The sequence below is a fragment of the Xyrauchen texanus genome, chromosome 47, assembly GCF_025860055.1.
Source record: "Xyrauchen texanus isolate HMW12.3.18 chromosome 47, RBS_HiC_50CHRs, whole genome shotgun sequence".
Lineage (NCBI taxonomy): Eukaryota > Metazoa > Chordata > Actinopteri > Cypriniformes > Catostomidae > Xyrauchen > Xyrauchen texanus.
In genome coordinates this window covers 50,001-69,443 of record NC_068322.1, presented here as the reverse complement: position 1 = coordinate 69,443, position 19,443 = coordinate 50,001, and the positions used below count along the sequence as shown (strand labels likewise).

At 42.8% G+C, this 19,443-nt stretch overlaps 2 protein-coding genes across 2 annotated transcripts in view; both read right to left on the bottom strand.

Annotated features, from left to right (window-relative positions):
- Positions 1-3,394: 3,394 nt before the first annotated feature.
- LOC127638687 (lysine-specific demethylase RSBN1L-like) lies at positions 3,395-17,493 on the bottom strand. The gene is made up of 8 exons (XM_052120323.1): positions 17,093-17,493; positions 14,182-14,310; positions 12,835-13,442; positions 7,779-7,916; positions 7,559-7,701; positions 7,180-7,347; positions 6,970-7,078; positions 3,395-6,464 (listed from the first exon to the last, which is right to left on the bottom strand). The coding sequence occupies exons 1-8, from the start codon at positions 17,436-17,438 to the stop codon at positions 5,271-5,273; spliced, it is 2,835 nt and encodes a 944-aa protein (XP_051976283.1). The 5' UTR covers positions 17,439-17,493; the 3' UTR covers positions 3,395-5,270.
- A 995-nt stretch (positions 17,494-18,488) lies between these two features.
- The window catches only part of ptpn12 (protein tyrosine phosphatase non-receptor type 12), a 35,048-nt gene continuing 34,093 nt past the window's right edge, over positions 18,489-19,443 (bottom strand). Inside the window, exon 17 of the mRNA XM_052120324.1 lies at positions 18,489-19,443. This exon is cut by the window's right edge and continues 644 nt beyond it. The gene's annotated coding sequence lies outside the window, so the exon portion shown is untranslated.

Below are 19,443 nucleotides of genomic sequence, written 5' to 3'. Positions count from 1 at the left end.
ACACACTGATACACTCCCAGAATCACACACACACACACACACACTGATACACTCCCAGAATCACACACCCACACACTGATACACTCCCAGAATCACACACCCACACTGATACACTCCCAGAATCACACACCCACACACTGATACACTCACAGAATCACACACCCACACTGATACACTCCCAGAATCACACACCCACACTGATACACTCCCAGAATCACACACCCACACTGATACACTCACAGAATCACACACCCACACTGATACACTCACAGAATCACACACCCACACTGATACACTCACAGAATCACACACCCACACTGATACACTCACAGAATCACACACCCACACTGATACACTCACAGAATTACACACACACCCACACTGATACACTCCCAGAATCACACACACACCACACTGATACACTCCCAGAATCACACACCCACACTGATACACTCCCAGAATCACACACCCACACTGATACACTCCCAGAATCACACACACACACTGATACACTCCCAGAATCACACACCCACACACTGATACACTCCCAGAATCACACACCCACACACTGATACACTCCCAGAATCACACACCCACACTGATACACTCCCAGAATCACACACCCACACTGATACACTCCCAGAATCACACCCACACACTGATACACTCCCAGAATCACACACCCACCCACACACTGATACACTCCCAGAATCACACACCCACACACTGATACACTCCCAGAATCACACACCCACACTGATACACTCCCAGAATCACACACCCACACACTGATACACTCCCAGAATCACACACCCACACACTGATACACTCCCAGAATCACACACCCACACACTGATACACTCCCAGAATCACACACCCACCCACACACTGATACACTCCCAGAATCACACACCCACACACTGATACACTCCCAGAATCACACACACACACTGATACACTCCCAGAATCACACACCCACACTGATACACTCCCAGAATCACACACCCACACTGATACACTCCCAGAATCACCCACCCACACTGATACACTCACAGAATCACACACACACACTGATACACTCACAGAATCACACACACACACTGATACACTCACAGAATCACACACACACACTGATACACTCACAGAATCACACACCCACACTGATACACTCCCAGAATCACCCACCCACACTGATACACTCCCAGAATCACACACCCACACTGATACACTCACAGAATCACACACACACCCACACACTGATACACTCACAGAATCACCCACACACACTGATACACTCACAGAATCACACACACACTGATACACTCACAGAATCACACACACACACTGATACACTCACAGAATCACACACACACACTGATACACTCACAGAATCACACACCCACACACTGATACACTCACAGAATCACACACCCACACTGATACACTCACAGAATCACCACACACCCACACACTGATACACTCACAGAATCACACACCACACACTGATACACTCACAGAATCACACACACACACTGATACACTCCCAGAATCACACACACACACACTGATACACTCCCAGAATCACACACCCACACTGATACACTCCCAGAATCACACACCCACACTGATACACTCACAGAATCACACACCCACACTGATACACTCACAGAATCACACACCCACACTGATACACTCACAGAATCACACACACCCACACTGATACACTCACAGAATCACACACACACACTGATACACTCCCAGAATCACCCACCCACACTGATACACTCCCAGAATCACCCACCCACACTGATACACTCACAGAATCACACACCCACACTGATACACTCACAGAATCACACACCCACACTGATACACTCCCAGAATCACACACCTACACTGATACACTCACAGAATCACCCACCCACACTGATACACTCACAGAATCACACACCCACACTGATACACTCCCAGAATCACACACCTACACTGATACACTCACAGAATCACACACCCACACTGATACACTCCCAGAATCACACACCTACACTGATACACTCACAGAATCACACACACACACTGATACACTCCCAGAATCACCCACCCACACTGATACACTCCCAGAATCACCCACCCACACTGATACACTCACAGAATCACACACCCACACTGATACACTCACAGAATCACACACCCACACTGATACACTCCCAGAATCACACACCTACACTGATACACTCACAGAATCACACACACACACTGATACACTCACAGAATCACACACACACACTGATACACTCACAGAATCACACACCCACACTGATACACTCCCAGAATCACACACACACACTGATACACTCCCAGAATCACACACACACACTGATACACTCCCAGAATCACACACCCACACTGATACACTCCCAGAATCACACACACACACTGATACACTCCCAGAATCACACACCCACACTGATACACTCACAGAATCACACACCCACACTGATACACTCCCAGAATCACACACCCACACTGATACACTCCCAGAATCACACACCCACACTGATACACTCCCAGAATCACACACCCACACTGATACACTCCCAGAATCACACACACACACTGATACACTCCCAGAATCACCCACCCACACTGATACACTCCCAGAATCACACACCCACACTGATACACTCCCAGAATCACACACCCACACTGATACACTCCCAGAATCACACACCCACACTGATACACTCCCAGAATCACACACCCACACTGATACACTCACAGAATCACACACACACACTGATACACTCCCAGAATCACCCACCCACACTGATACACTCCCAGAATCACCCACCCACACTGATACACTCACAGAATCACACACCCACACTGATACACTCACAGAATCACACACCCACACTGATACACTCACAGAATCACCCACCCACACTGATACACTCCCAGAATCACCCACCCACACTGATACACTCCCAGAATCACCCACCCACACTGATACACTCACAGAATCACACACCCACACTGATACACTCACAGAATCACACACCCACACTGATACACTCACAGAATCACACACACACACTGATACACTCACAGAATCACACACCCACACTGATACACTCACAGAATCACACACACACACTGATACACTCACAGAATCACACACACACACTGATACACTCACAGAATCACACACACACACTGATACACTCACAGAATCACACACACACACTGATACACTCACAGAATCACACACACACACTGATACACTCACAGAATCACACACCCACACTGATACACTCCCAGAATCACCCACCCACACTGATACACTCCCAGAATCACACACCCACACTGATACACTCACAGAATTACACACACACACACACACACACACACACACTGATACACTCACAGAATCACCCACACACACTGATACACTCACAGAATCACACACACACTGATACACTCACAGAATCACACACACACACTGATACACTCACAGAATCACACACACACTGATACACTCACAGAATCACACACCCACACACTGATACACTCACAGAATCACACACCCACACTGATACACTCACAGAATCACCCACACACCCACACACACTGATACACTCACAGAATCACCCACACACACTGATACACTCACAGAATCACACACACACTGATACACTCACAGAATCACACACACACACACACACACACACATAACAAACAGAACCTTTTATTAGGAGGTTCTTATTTCCGTATAAATCACACTACACATTTGCATTAGAAAAATCGATATGTACACTACAGTTCGGACAAAATTAACCAAAACCAAAGAAACCCTTGATATAAATAAACTCTATGGAAAAGCCTGTAGAGTCTTTAAAAGAATTCTGTCATCTTACAAAAAATATATATGTTCATGTCAACTCTAATCCTCTAAAGCTACAACAGAAAATATATTATTCAAGGAGCTGTTTGGATTTGCAGTATGTTCTCAGTGTGCAGCTGAAGTGCTACAATAGTTCACAGTTTGGGACAGGCACTGAGGAATGTGTTACACATACACCGCAAACACAAATCAGCACAAGTCTCCTTTTCCAGTAAACATGCATCGACTTTTAAATTGTGTAAGACTTGTTTTCATGGAATAATCTTTAATAATTGTATTTTATACAACAGTTAGTTGCGGTTCTTGAATCTGATTGGATCACTGGAGATCACAGAGAATCTGTTGCATTACACATTTACACCACCAGGTGGAGACAAGAGTTTCTGTTGATATTCTGCGGATTAACAGCTTCACAACAATCACTCACTCACACACAGATGAATTATTAATGGTGTCCTGATTCACAGATCCTGAATGTGTCTTCAGAAGGTACAGAACTGTGCAACAGTTTCACTTGGGAAATGTTGCATAGTGAGGATGTCTTCATTTATCACTTAATGTCATAAAGTCCAGCGAACATATAAAAATCAATATTCAGTGTGACCACCTTAAAACAGCCCCAATTCTCCTAGAGTCCCCTGGACACAGTTATTCTTAGTTGTTGGCAGATCGGATGTTCACGACTCAATATTCAGTGGGGGCTCTGTGGGGTCCCGGCACATGCCATCTGCAGCAGGGCTCCCTGTTCTTCTATGTTATGTTTGGGAGTCTAAAATGTATATATAATATTGATGCACTAAAGCTGAAAATATACATAACCATCTTAAGACAAATGTTTCTGTGAAGCATCTTATGTCCCAAGACTTTTGCACAGTACTGTAGTTCAACACACACAAAGCTTTCTGGGACACTCCTTGCTTTTCCTCGTTTATAAAGGCAATATCACACTCTCAATCGTGACGTTGTTGTGTATATCAGCACAGCAGCGATTACCTGCAGGACCAACACAACACTCGCTTGTGTGATATCGCTTTATTATCGGACCTCACTGACGTATTGTTCTCAAATCGATCATGAGGATTATAATTCAAGTCAAAATATATTATCTGAATACAAGAATCTTTACACAATTTTGCACTAATAAATATATTGTGTTTTTAGGATGTTTAGATAGTTTACTGGAAAAAGAAGACAAAAATACAGATTAGTTTTGCAGTACAGAAAGCCAGAGAGACAGACAGATTCAGCAGCTGTCTTACTGAACTCACGGGTGCTGCGGTCTCCTCTTCAGATTAAAAATTTGAAATAAATGATTAAAAGAAGTGCCATTTAAAAACTGCTCTGTACAACTAAACCAACACACAAATCAGCATAAAAAGTCTTTGTGTGGTTCATGCGGGTGTCTGACAGCCTTTGGGTGAAGAGTGTCTTGTGGGCCGTCTGGCCTCAGGGGGGGCGGGGCAGTCCAGTTGACTGACAGTCCAGAGCTCAGTTTGGGGGTGGGTTTGGTTATTAATGTGGAGTGTGTGTATTTGTCTGTATTTATAGTGTGTGTTGCTTTGCTTGGATTAGTAGAGTGTGTTGGTTTAGTTGTGTTCATTGCATGGGTTAATTTGATTGTGTTTGTAGAGTGGGTTGGCTTAGTTGGGAATGTGGGGGCGTGTCCTGATTTTGGGGTGGAGGAAGAGTGCAAGTATTTGAAGGTGTGTTTGTTTGGCATTGAGGCGGGTGCGTGTTTGGTGGGCATTGAGGCGGGTGCGTGCTTGGTGGGCGTTGAGGCGGGTGCGTGCTTGGCGGGCATTGAGGCGGGTGCGTGCTTGGCGGGCATTGAGGCGGGTGCGTGCTTGGCGGGCATTGAGGCGGGTGCTGAGGCGGGTGCGTGCTTGGCGGGCGTTGAGGCGGGTGCTGAGGTGGGTGCGTGCTTGGTGGGCGTTAAAGCGGGTGCGTGCTTGGTGGGCGTTAAAACGGGTGCGTGCTTGGTGGGCGTTGAGGCGGGTGCGTGTTTGGTGGGTGTTGAGGCGTGTTTGGTGGGCATTGAGGCGTGTGTGTGTTTGGTGGGCGTTGAGGCGGGTGCGTGTTTGGGCGTGTATGGACTGGCCGTTGAGCTGAGTGAAGTGTTGGGTGTAGCAGTGGGGGGGTGTGATGAAGTGCTTTGACGTTCTGATTCGTGCTGCACTTTGTGTTGCCCATTAGATGAGGTGGCTGGAGGCGGAGTAAAGCTGCTGTTGCTGGGTGGAGCTTTGGGCGGTCTTTCTATCTCCATCTGTATGTCGGGTGTCTCTCTCAAGGGTTTGAAGTCGATGTTCTCGCTCAGCGGCTCCTGCTTGACACGCTTCATCTGACCGTTTTCTTCCTCACGAGCCTCTTCCTTGCTGTCCTGGTGATACTGTTTCAAACGCACGTGCCAGGCGAGACTACACACGGCCGACACGCTCTTGAACTGATGAACGACGTTCCGAGGGATGAAGTAGATGTCGTTATCGTACAGCTGGATACGAGCGTATCGGATCCCCTCACGCCTTAACTGATTGAGTTTCGCATCGTCCACCCACTGCACACACTAGAGAGACAGAAACACATTTGCACTACAGCGGATCCATTAGACATTTAAATGTACCCGTTATGCACCCCAAAGCAAGTAGAGCTTCACCAGTGTGTGACAAAACACAAGGTCTCAGAGCAGCTCAACATGAGTCTGGTGTTTCATGTTACAATGCAAATCCAAAGTAATAATAATTCAGTATTAAATTACAATCTTCAGATGAGTGGATAAAAACCCCAGTGCCAACGTGAGATGATGCAATCTTAATTCAAGTGGAAAAAAGGCAAAAGTGGCTTAGAGATAAAATGCATCACTTGTATAATTTGTGAGATGCTTCATGTTTATCTGGTCACAGTTCAAATCACTAATGCAACAGTTGACAAGATAATTGCAATGACAAATTGTGTGGCGCAAAACCAGCAAATGAGGGATGCCATGATGTGTATCTCGCACTAGTGAGTCTCACACTTTAGTGCAAAACCTGGCCATAGGGGGGCAGCGGTGTCACAGGAAGTGACCTCACCTGAGACAGCGGTGGCTCATACAGGTCAAGTTGTAATCGCTGAACCACATCAGCAAAATCAGCCGCATGGAAACAGATCACATCTTTAGTGATACGAGGAGGGTAAGAACTATGAGAGACACACACACACACACACACACACACAATCAAGGAATGCACATCAACACAGATTAACCTCACATCGCTTCAGAAGTCTGTGTGTACACTCACCCTTCACCGCAGCGCACCGCTTTCAGCACCCCCACAGCTGCAGTGGTTTGTCGTTCGAACCCTTGACCGATGTGATCTGCGTGAGCTCGGGTTCGATCCTCAAACAGCATCTCGCGCGGTTCGCAGGCTCTCGGCAGGTACTGCAGATTCTTAATCTCATTGGTCGACCTGCCGTAAGGACAAATCAGAAACATTCATCCTGATCAACAGCAGATGAGACGTGTGTTTCCCGAAGAATCTGTGTTTATTGGTCACTTTGGCACCTGAGATGGTTTTCATGAAGTTTAATTCTGTTAAAACATCTCTGACATGTGCACTCTTCACACTCGACAGAGGCAACACAAATGATTCATCAGACACACACAAGGGTTGACTGTACCGTTTTCGTTTGAATGGAGACTTTGGCATGTCTGTCACTGGGATCATCTGCTCTCCGGGCCGAACCCACATGATGGGACCATCATCACTGTCTGTCGGACTCATCTGCTTCAGACTGGAGAACGATCCCCACGGCAACGTCCGCTACACGCACACACAACTAATCAATACACTGTCACAAAAAGAGTTTGTGTGTTTGAGACAGACAGAAATAAACTCACCTCCAGGAATGGTGATTTTTCCAGCATACTGAGGAATTCTGGGAAATAATCGCCCACCTCCTCATCTACTGCACCCACCAGACTGATCTGCCTCATGGCGCCGGCACGGTACGTCCCGTGAGAGTAACTCCTCTTCACCTGAGCACACACACACACTTGAAGTTAATGTTTGAGTTTGATGATAATAATTATAAATGCGCCTCCCTTTCTGAACAACACACAATTGTAAATATAGCTTTAACTGGGATCTGTGTATCTCAGCGAGTATTGACACTATCACACCCAGAGTCCTGAGTTTGAATCCAGGATGTGCTGAGTGACTCCAGTCAGGTCTCCTTAGCAACCAAATTGTCCCGGTTGCTAGGGAGGGTAGAGTCACATGGGGTTCTCGCTCTCGGTGGGGCGTGTGGTAACGCGCGCAACAAGTCACGTGATAAGATGCGCAGATTGCCACAGTCTAATTTGCCCCGCCACAGTGTCCAAAATAAGCCGAATTTTTTTTACACTTCTTATCAAAAACATTTTTGCACTTCTCAGTCTCATAATAACAAAATAAAAGTTGTTTTGCGCTCTACCGCGCGCGCGCTAGTCAGTTCCTCCCCCTCTGCTGAAAACTCCCGCGCTCACTCTCTCACACGCACGCGCGCGCACGCACACATCAGCACCGGAGTATTCCGGGATCCGTCTAACGTTATTTGGTTGAGGACGACGACACATTTTTGAGGTAAGTAATGTCCAGCCCTCTACATTTCGAGTAGATCACTCGCATGCATATATATATATATATATACACACACACACACACACACACACGAGTACATTTCGCATTATGCGACCAAAAAAGTGTGTTATTAGCCACTGGCAACAAGTAAATATTAACATTTCACTCGCTGGTGATATAGTCGTGTAGTTTCGAAGCAGCGAGTCGCTTTTACTAAATAAAAAGCAGTTGATTAAGAAGCTGGATTCAGCCTCGTCTTTCCCTGCATGACGTCTCATGTGCGCGGGAATAAACACTCGTGTCAGTTAAACTCCCGCCGAAATATAAACCGGCTATAAACGGATTCATTTTATGATCCAGTTTCACTTAATATCTCAAATATCTGTGGTCATTGTGTTTATTCAAAGCACTGAGACAGAGGAGATGCTCCATTTCTGTGGAGATAATAACATCCAAGAATCTCCAAGTCTTAGAAATAATTGAGTTTATCAGAGAGCCTTAAAATAATGTGTGAAAGTGAAGATTTTAAGCCAGAAATATTTTACTATTGCATAATATAAAAGCTATACATGCTGGCTGGGTTACAAAAGAAGCTAAATAAAATATTGAAAGTCCAATTGATCAAATGTAAATGAGACAAATAAGAGATATATTTGAGTTTAGATAATTCAAATATTATTTTAATTATTTAAAATTTTACACTTATATTTGAAGTTTTGAAGCCTGAAAAGGAAATCATACCCTTATTTTATGACCCAAGCTAAATTTGTATAAATGACTTGAATGAAGCACACATCGAGAGTTAATATGGTAATTAATCGTCATATTCATGAAACATATAAAACAGACAATTAATCATCATAGAAGAAAAAATAAATTCTATATAAACATGTTGTCTTGTTAAATGAGGTCCTGTGAGAGACTCCAGCTCTGAGTGAAAGTGTCCAGCTACACACACACCTGGCGCGGCAGGTCCTGGCGAGGTCAATTAAACCCTGGCTGGGGGTGAAGAGCATCACGTATATGGGGGAGAATCGGGGGCGTCGATTCTCACAATTCAATTTATTTTAAAGTTGCCGACTGCAGCTTTAAGAGCACAAAACTGTTTACAACAGCACAACACTAACTTCTGAATTTTGCTCTCAAAGTGCACCAGATGTATTTAACTTTAAAATGGATACAAGTTTCCTACGGAGGAGCCAGACCCCCCCTAGAGGATCGGAGGTCCACCCCCCATAGTCTCACAAAATCCTGTGGGAAACACTGCACCAATGAAGCAGAGCTGGAACTACAAGCCTGCTTTGACTGCACTGATTGGAGTGTTTTTGAAGGTCACAGATACACCTGTACGGTCAGCACTGGTAACCCACTACTCCCAGCACACTACCTTCTGTTCCCTTCTGGCCGGCACTACAGAGCTCTGAACACCAGAACCGTCAGACACAAGAACAAACTATCCATCTCATGAACAGTTAAAACTACCCCATTGAGCAGCAATAATGTGCAATACACAGCTTAATCTATTTATCCAACATACCCTACCTCATCTGCAATTACATTCCCTTGCACTGTTTATAACAGATTTCTATTTGTACATATACATATATATATATATATATATTCTTTTGATGTTTTTTTGTCTTATTGTGCATTTCTTTATATACACCTAATTTTCTAATCGCTTTTTATTTTCCGTGTCTTGTTGTTGTATTGTTGTGCACTGGAAGCTTCTGTCACCAAGACAAATTCCTTGTATGTGTAAGAACACTTGGCAATAAAACTCAAAAACTAGCATAGCATTGCTGGGAAACCTCAATACCCATGCAGTACATAAATTTACATACATCTCAGAGTTTCCGTAAAAAATGCAGGTGCCATCCAACGTGTCCAGGAATGAAAAGTTACTGGGCAAATTGGAAAAAATCTGCTCTATTTCAGTGTTTATTTTGTGCTGTAACGTGATGCACTATTCATAATAATGCGATACGATATTGACACTGTTCAATGAACAATACATTTTTGTTCATCATAGTTGCTTTTCTATTTAAATAAAGCCAGTCATGGAATTAGCATCTAATTAAAAAAAACTGAACTGCAAAAAAAAAAAAAAAAAAAAACACACACATCCTTTTTTTAGGGATGCACTAATCTGATACCGGGATAGGTCTCATCTCTGATACTGAAGCTTTTAGACAGATCGGGTAATGATCCAACAAGCAGATCCAAATCCGATACTGTGTGTTAATCATGTTCGTTACGGTCAAGCTCCAAAAATGACATAAAAGAACAATAAAAACAGCATTAAAGTAGTTCATATGACTCGTGCGTTTTATTCAAAGACACTTGAAGATGTACGATAACTCTGAGAATCACAAAAGACTGTTTAATGAGTAAATATATAGTATGTGCAGCTCCAGCGCATCAGTGAATGCCGCTGCTCTGTTTACACACACTCGCGGCTATTTTTATCCTTCACACGGTGTGCAACATATCACAAACAACATCTCAGATGCTCAATAGTTCGGTTCACTTATAATATGCATTTAGAACGGCACCGGAGGAGCATTTGACCAGAATCTGAATAAGAAGTGAATTAAACTACTGTGAACTACAAACAGACACATACAGGACGTCCTGGAGACTTCAGAATGCCAAAATAAAAGCACGAGGGTTCAAAAGTGCACGACTTAAATATATTACTGTTGTATTGAAAATGAATAGTCATTAACAATAATATAATATTAATAACTATTTATTATTATTATTGTCATCATTAGCATGCGTTTACAATTTATAACAATATTTAAGTTGAATGGGTTCAAAAAGTAACTGTGTGAATGAAAAAAAAAGGCAGAAATAATACACGGGTCTCTGTTCTACTGAAGACTGAATTACGGTTCATTTTGCTGCTAAATGATATATTAAAGTGATACATTTATATTGAATAATGTGTAGTTAGAGGTTTGTGTTTCTTTACATATTAAAGAGACTCCCAATTACATCCACACAATAATGTAAAGATATTATAAACAGAACAACAACAACACCGGTATCGGATCGGGAGATACGAAGATTTCCGATATCGGAAGAGATTAAGCGGTATCGGTGCATCTCTAATCATTTTGTTCACAATAAAACTTAAAACATCCAAAATTGTTATGTCATATAATGTCTCTTGTTGGCCAACTTCTTCCTCTTTATTTTAGTGTTATCCTTTAGATTAGTCATAGCACGCATGCGTTTTGTTGCTAACGTTAAGTCAGTCATGCGCAGTGTTTCTTGATAAGTCTGGTGTCCTTCAGAAGATGACCACACAAGGATACTTGAATTCTGTAGTGAGAAGCTTCACCTGCGGGCATGTGAGACAGGAACAACACATGCCAGTGTGCGGGATACAACGTGCTGTAGTCTCGGATTAGGATTTATCAAGCTGTCCGCAGAAGTATAAACCCTCGCTGGCAGTGAATTATCACTGTGTATCGCTGTTGCTGACATGTTCATATATTTACAATTTTTTTAATTTGTCGAACACTGCAATGTTTTAACTGTCAAAAACTGGTATTTACCAGCTAACGGAAACACTGATATATTGAACACGTAAACACAGAGAGGGGCATTGTGCATGTTCTCGTTCAAACATACAATAAGACTGCAGTGTGTGTGTGTGATGCGCATTGATGACATCACTGAAGTTATGTCCAGGTTACTAATTCCTGCCAGGATGACTCATCTCTGCTGGACATTACACACATGATGGTATTGGTGGTTTACGAGGACAATGACTTTCACCCTGTACAAATGTACTATTCTAACCCCCGACAGTAACCGAACCCCTAAACACAAAGCGTCACTGAAACCTTGTGGCACAAACATTGCTTAGTATGTTTTAAAACCTTTTGAATTACGGGGACACTAGGCATGTCCTCATAAACCACCTTTACAGCATAATGTCCTCGTAAACTACCAAACACACAAAAATGCACAATCTCTCTGTGGCAGCAGTGTGTGTGTGTGTGTGTGTGTGTGTGTGATGGCGATCCTGACATGTGAAGAGCAGCATCACTGATATTATGCCTATAATGTATATTTGTGATCAGCTGGTATGTGTGTGTTAAAACAGTTTCATGCACAGGCCGTTCTAGTCAGTTTATTTCAGTACTTCCAGACTTTTATGCCAATGCATGACAATATAGTGTCATATATATAATCAAATATATATATATAAAGCTTGTAATGAGAGTACGGTTTGACATTCGGGGAGAGGCAAGCAAAATGCCCTTATCTAATGGAGTCACATGATTCAGTCTGTACAACACAGTGTGTTTGATTACTCACCTGAGTGTGAAAGTTTGCCATAGTGGTCGTCTCGATGTCCTTCTTTCCCAGGATTTCCATTTTTACTGGAGAGTTCGGAAACTTACTAGAGAAGTATTCCAGGAAGTCGGGGAGGTACGCGGCGGCGCTGTGAATCACGCCCATCACATAGTTTGCGGCTCCGTCATGGTCTTCGCTGAACGATAACTTGACAAACTCATGTGCGAACCTCTGCATCTCCACAAGAGACAGGACAGAGAGCTCGCAGTTGTACGCGTGCAGAACCAGAGCGCCGCCGTTCGGCTGCTGCTCTACATGAACCAGACGGCCGAACTCCAGACCATCAAGTCCGGGCGGTTTGCCGACTTTCGCCACGCTCGAGCTCTGGCTGTTCTCCTCCTGCTTCAGCCCACCCATGTCGCCCTGCTGGACTGGAAGAGGCGGCTTGAATTCTGCTACAGATACGGACATCAGGTCTGTCAGATCGGAGCACACCGTCTGGCTGGATCTGCTGAACATCTTCGGCCGTTTGCACTTTTCACTCTCTTTATGTTTCTTTTTCTTTTTCTTCTTCACCTTCTTCATCAGTAAATCTTCAGCCGAGTTGATCTTGTATTTCTCTCGGTCACCTATAGCACAGGAGAGAGACGAGTTTAACACCGAACACACCCCAGTATATGAACTCAAACATCCGGTCATGGCACAAGTATTATTTTGATCAACACGAACCAGAGAATGAATCTTTTCCTCAAACACTCGAGTTGACCAAATTGTCATTTTGAGATTCGAGTGAACGAACACAGACCTGAGGGCCTCATTTACCCCTCTATGATCAAGGGTCTTGTAGCTGAACACACACACACACACACACACACACACACACACACACACACACACACACACACACACACACACACACACACACACACACGACCTGTACAACTGAACTCTGACCTCCTGCAGGACATGAACTCTTCCTCTGAGTGAGAGACAGAAACTCGTACACAGGACTTTTAATTATTATGAACACATGATTTAATTCCTCCAAAGCAGAAATAACACCCATGTGACCTTTAACCTTCATCTGACCTTTACATTAAAACCATATTGACTGCCAACACACAGAGTCTGTGATCTGAGCATCTTCTGTTCATGTAACTCAAGCACATCATTACAGGTAAGGGTCACGAACCCGTTTCTTATGACCAATTCAATGGAGATGTTTCAGATCAGCAGTTTTCAATTCCAGCACATGTTGGACATCTGTTATTTCACACACTTGGTTCAGGTCATGGAACTACCGGCTGATGAGTTCAATATCAGCGCCGGATTAGACACAGACAGGTCAATGTCGAGACAGAATCTCACCTTTCTGCAGGATTTTCACCTCTCCGTTCTCTCTCTTGATTTCAGTCATCAGCTTGTGTTTGCGTTTCTCCGTCTCATCTTTTTCTCTCTTCTTCTCTCGGCCTCTTTGTTTCTCTTTGACGGTATGATCTGAAAGAGTGAAACACGTGAGATGTTACAGGAAGTCCACTCACTATGTATCTGAAGCATCTCCATTTCTTTTGTTCCTAAACATGCAGTACAGATGAACGGATATCTAGTGACGCCCGACATTGAAATCATTACAAAGAAAGTCAGAATCAGTGAGCAATAATTCTACATCTAATGGTGAATATTACGTTCTGCTGAACAACGAACTCATGTTGATTTTTTACATGCCCTGTTTTTTACACGCCGTTTCTAGCGAGCGAGCAGGACGCTGTGCAGCCCGTTTATCTATGATATCATGAACTTCAACCTGCTCAGACAGGACGAGATCTTTAACTAGCAGTCTACAGCAAACCAAACTGATATGCAAAACACCCGGTCATGCCGCAACAGACCGCCGCTCTTCTGTCCAAACCGACTCTGAAACAATAATAAAGTCCAATGATGAGTTTGTGTGTCTGAGATTCATCCATTGAGTTTCTATGAATGAAGATCGGACGTGTTTCTGTGACAGTCTAGAAAGACACGACACATCTGCGGCTGGATTGTGTATGACAGAGATCAGTTCAGTAATGTGCGAGTAACGACAGTAGTGTGTTTGACCTGTGTAACTGACCCACGAGACCGCAGTCCATTTCAACACCCTCAAAATAAACTTTATTTTACAGCGTCTGTTCCACATATGACAAGAACACACAGTTTATCAGTATTGCTCAGTAACGTGTAAATATAACATGATCGGTGTAAAAGTGTGAGTCTGTTCATCACACGGATTATTAGTTCATGCGTGTTTTATACACCATCACCATACAATAACACATACAGTAAATAACAACTTACAGTTTAACAGGACACAGAGTGAAATATGACAACTTGTAATAATGAAGCTTTGGCATATTGTATTCCAATATAATAATAAAAGATCACGTATATAGTAATGTAACACTTAATTACGGTGTATTAAACAGACTTAAAGTTCATCTGAATGTTGAAATGAACCAGAGATCTGATTATTATTCCTGCAACACGGCAGATACGTCTTGAACCCGTATTTCAGAATAACCATTTCATTAATAACACCAGATAAACCTTTATTTTGCGTTATTACGGATTGTGTTCACGTTCGGTTGTTTACTTATTTGAGTCATAATAACTGATGTTACGTTGTGATGATGTTTATATTGATATAAATCATTAGGTGTTACCAGATTATACAATATTTATTGGGGTTTAATTGATGGATTTGATCCCGCGGGAGATTATGGGATATTTATTGGGGTTTAATTGATGGATTTGATCCCGCGGGAGATTATGGGATATTTATTGGGGTTTAATTGATGGATTTGATCCGTGTGGAGATTATGGGATATTTATTGGGGTTTAATTGATGGATTTGATCCCGCGGGAGATTATGGGATATTTATTGGGGTTTAATTGATGGATTTGATCCCGCGGGAGATTATGGGATATTTATTGGGGTTTAATTGATGGATTTGATCCCGCGGGAGATTATGGGATATTTATTGGGGTTTAATTGATGGATTTGATCCCGCTGGAGATTATGGGATATTTATTGGGGTTTAATTGATGGATTTGATCCCGCGGAGATTATGGGATATTTATTGGGGTTTAATTGATGGATTTGATCCCGCGGAGATTATGGGATATTTATTGGGGTTTAATTGATGGATTTGATCCCGCGGGAGATTATGGGATATTTATTGGGGTTTAATTGATGGATTTGATCCTCGCGGAGATTATGGGATATTTATTGGGGTTTAATTGATGGATTTGATCCCGCGGGAGATTATGGGATATTTATTGGGGTTTAATTGATGGATTTGATCAGTGTTACCGCGGAGATTATGGGATATTTATTGGGGTTTAATTGATGGATTTGATCCCGCGGGAGATTATGGGATATTTATTGGGGTTTAATTGATGGATTTGATCAGTTTTACCGCGGGAGATTATGGGATATTTATTGGGGTTTAATTGATGGATTTGATCCCGCGGGAGATTATGGGATATTTATTGGGGTTTATTTGATGGATTTGATCAGTGTTACCGCGGGAGATTATGGGATATTTATTGGGGTTTAATTGATGGATTTGATCCCGCGGGAGATTATGGGATATTTATTGGGGTTTATTTGATGGATTTGATCAGTGTTACCGCGGGAGATTATGGGATATTTATTGGGGTTTAATTGATGGATTTGATCAGTTTTACCGCGGGAGATTATGGGATATTTATTGGGGTTTAATTGATGGATTTGATCCCGCGGGAGATTATGGGATATTTATTGGGGTTATTTGATGGATTTGATCAGTGTTACCGCGGGAGATTATGGGATATTTATTGGGGTTATTTGATTGATTTGATCAGTGTTACCGCGGGAGATTATGGGATATTTATTGGGGTTATTTGATGGATTTGATCAGTGTTACCGCGGGAGATTATGGGATATTTATTGGGGTTATTTGATGGATTTGATCAGTGTTACTGCGGGAGATTATGGGATATTTATTGGGGTTATTTGATGGATTTGATCAGTGTTACCGCGGGAGATTATGGGATATTTATTGGGGTTATTTGATTGATTTGATCAGTGTTGTTGTGGGTCACATTGCAGCTGATGCTAAGCTAACTAGCGCGCGCTGTCGGGTGTGTTTGACGCACAAATACAAATAAATACACACAATAAACACAAACATTTAACCAAAGAACAGCTCGTTATTAGCCGTAGATAGTGCGTGATCAGGGATAAATCGATTATCGATACCTTTCTGCGGTGACTTGAGCGCGCCGTTCTCCTGCTTTATACTGAGGTGATTTTCTGCAGCCACTTTGTGTTTCTTCCTCTCTTTATCTTTATCCCTCTCTTTATCTTTATCCCTCTCTTTATCCCTCTCTCGGTCTTTTTCTGTTCGGGGTTTCTTGTTTTTCGGTTCGTTCGTGTAATTCTGTTCCTTCGCGCCTCCGTTCATCTTCTTGGATGTGAATATTTTCTCCTCATGACGGATCTTCTTGGCCGGTGGAGGATGATGAGGATGAAGAGCAGGATGATCGCGGTTTTGGTTCGCGGATTTCGGTTCAGTGGGTTTGTTGAGCTGAATGAACTCCGCCATCTTTTCTCTATTTACTGTCTCGAGCTGCTGCTGTTTGTGTAACAGGCACAGGAGGGGCGTGGTATGGTGTTGATTGACAGGAAGAAAAGGCTTGCGGAGGGCGTGGTCTGGCTGGCGATGGACGGAAATGTCAGGGCAGGATGGGCGTGGCCTGGTGTTGATTGACAGGAAGAGAAGGCTTGCGGAGGGCGTGGTCTGGCTGGTGATGGACGGAAATGGCAGGCCGGGATGGGCGTGGCCTGGTAATGATTGACAGGAAGAGCTAGCCGCTGGTGGGTGCAGCTTGTCATGAGCAGGCCAGAAATGGGTGGAGTTTCACAATGTGACGTCACCGGCTTATCAAAGTGGTTGCTGTATTAATTTGATAATGATCAAAGCGTCTTCTTGCCCCTTGTAACAGTTAAAATATTATCCAAATGTTTAAATTCTGTAATGACAATATTTATCAAAACAATGTCTTACAAGAGATTTTAATAATAAAGATATAATAAAGTTTCTCTCTGAAGGGAATTCCAGTAACATATGAGAGAGCAACGTAAATCAGATTAAAGGCCTTTTGTGGGTTTGTATACTTTTGCATTTTTATTTTATTATGTTTTGTATTCTCCAGCACAAATAGACCTACCTGTGGTTAAAAACCAGTTAAACTGGTCATTTCAATCTGGCTGTGAATAAACTGAAAAATAAAGCAATTCTGCGTAATTAAACAAACAATCCAATAAGAAATTCCAATGAGCTATGGGGACCACTGAAACCACAAGAATGTTCAAGTTGGGAAAAGAGTGAATAGAAACGATACACAGGGCAACAGCTAACACTCCTGCAGATACTTTTTTTTTTTTCCAAAAAAGTGCTCATTTCTACAAGCATTGAACAGCGACGACCTCTTATCACAATCAAACTAAATATAAACCCAACTCTAAATAATAATATTAGCCATTGTAAACACATCAGGCCATTCTATTGCGACTCGAGAGAGAGATCACACAACAGCAGAATCAGAAGCTGAGGAAGACATTGTCAAAATATTTCTTCAGTGATCATCCATGAGCGATTGAAAGAGACACAGAAGAGATACAGTGTTCCACCATATAAACATGACCCTAACCCAAATAATACAACTTTATGGCTCACACTTTTCACTATTCACACTTCACCTTTGACTTCTGTACTTTAATATCGGTGCTTTCATCGGTTTAGGGTTCGTTTGTTCAGCGTCTAAAGCAACAGAAACTCATCGGCTGTTTTCCAAAGAGAGTAAAATTGACTATTATAATATCTGAATGATTAGATGAAGTCCTCCCGGAGGCCTGTAGGATGGTATCAGAGAACATGTTGTCTAAACAGACAAGTTAAAGACATATTAAAAATGACACATTTCAATGATAGTCAAATAGATTTTTATTGCTGTTTTGTGGAAGTTGAATTTGGGTGCTGCGGCTTCTTCATCAGCAGATGCCGTTTGTGACATTAATGAAACGTTGCTGCAGTAGTGTAACACTATCACTTAAATACAAACACTGTTTCACACATTACTGGACACGGACACCAAGTGTGTGTGTGTGTGTGTGTGTGAGAGTGAGTGTGTCTGTTTATGTGTGAGTGTGTCTGTTTGTGTGTGTGTGTGTGTGAGAGAGAGAGTGTGAGTGTGTCTGTTTATGTGTGTGTGTGTCTGTTTATGTGTGTGAGAGAGTGTGTGTGTCTGTTCATGTGTGTTTGAGTGTGTATGTGTGCGAGTGTGTGTGGATTGTCATTTCACCTGCAGACGGGACAGTCATGCTGGCCAATAAATATTATTGATCTGAGACACACACACACACACTACACACACACACACACACACACACACACACACAATATAGTAAAAGTTAAGCAGATGCATCATATGTTTTACTGACAGGTTTGTGTTGGAAGGTTTTGACACTCTACACACAAACACACACACACTATAAAGGCACAGATGAGATCGCCATCGCTTGTAAAGTGTGAAAATGGCATATACAAA

Bases quoted from the DNA above. Each gene is read 5' to 3' on its own strand.
- LOC127638687 (XM_052120323.1), bottom strand. From the start codon at position 17,438: ATGGCGGAGTTCATTCAGCTCAACAAACCCACTGAACCGAAATCCGCG. The intron at 14,311-17,092 runs GTATCGATAATC...TCACTCTTTCAG, and splicing joins GCTCAAGTCACCGCAGAAAG to ATCATACCGTCAAAGAGAAA. The intron at 7,348-7,558 runs GTACAGTCAACC...TCCTTACGGCAG, and splicing joins TCTCCATTCAAACGAAAACG to GTCGACCAATGAGATTAAGA.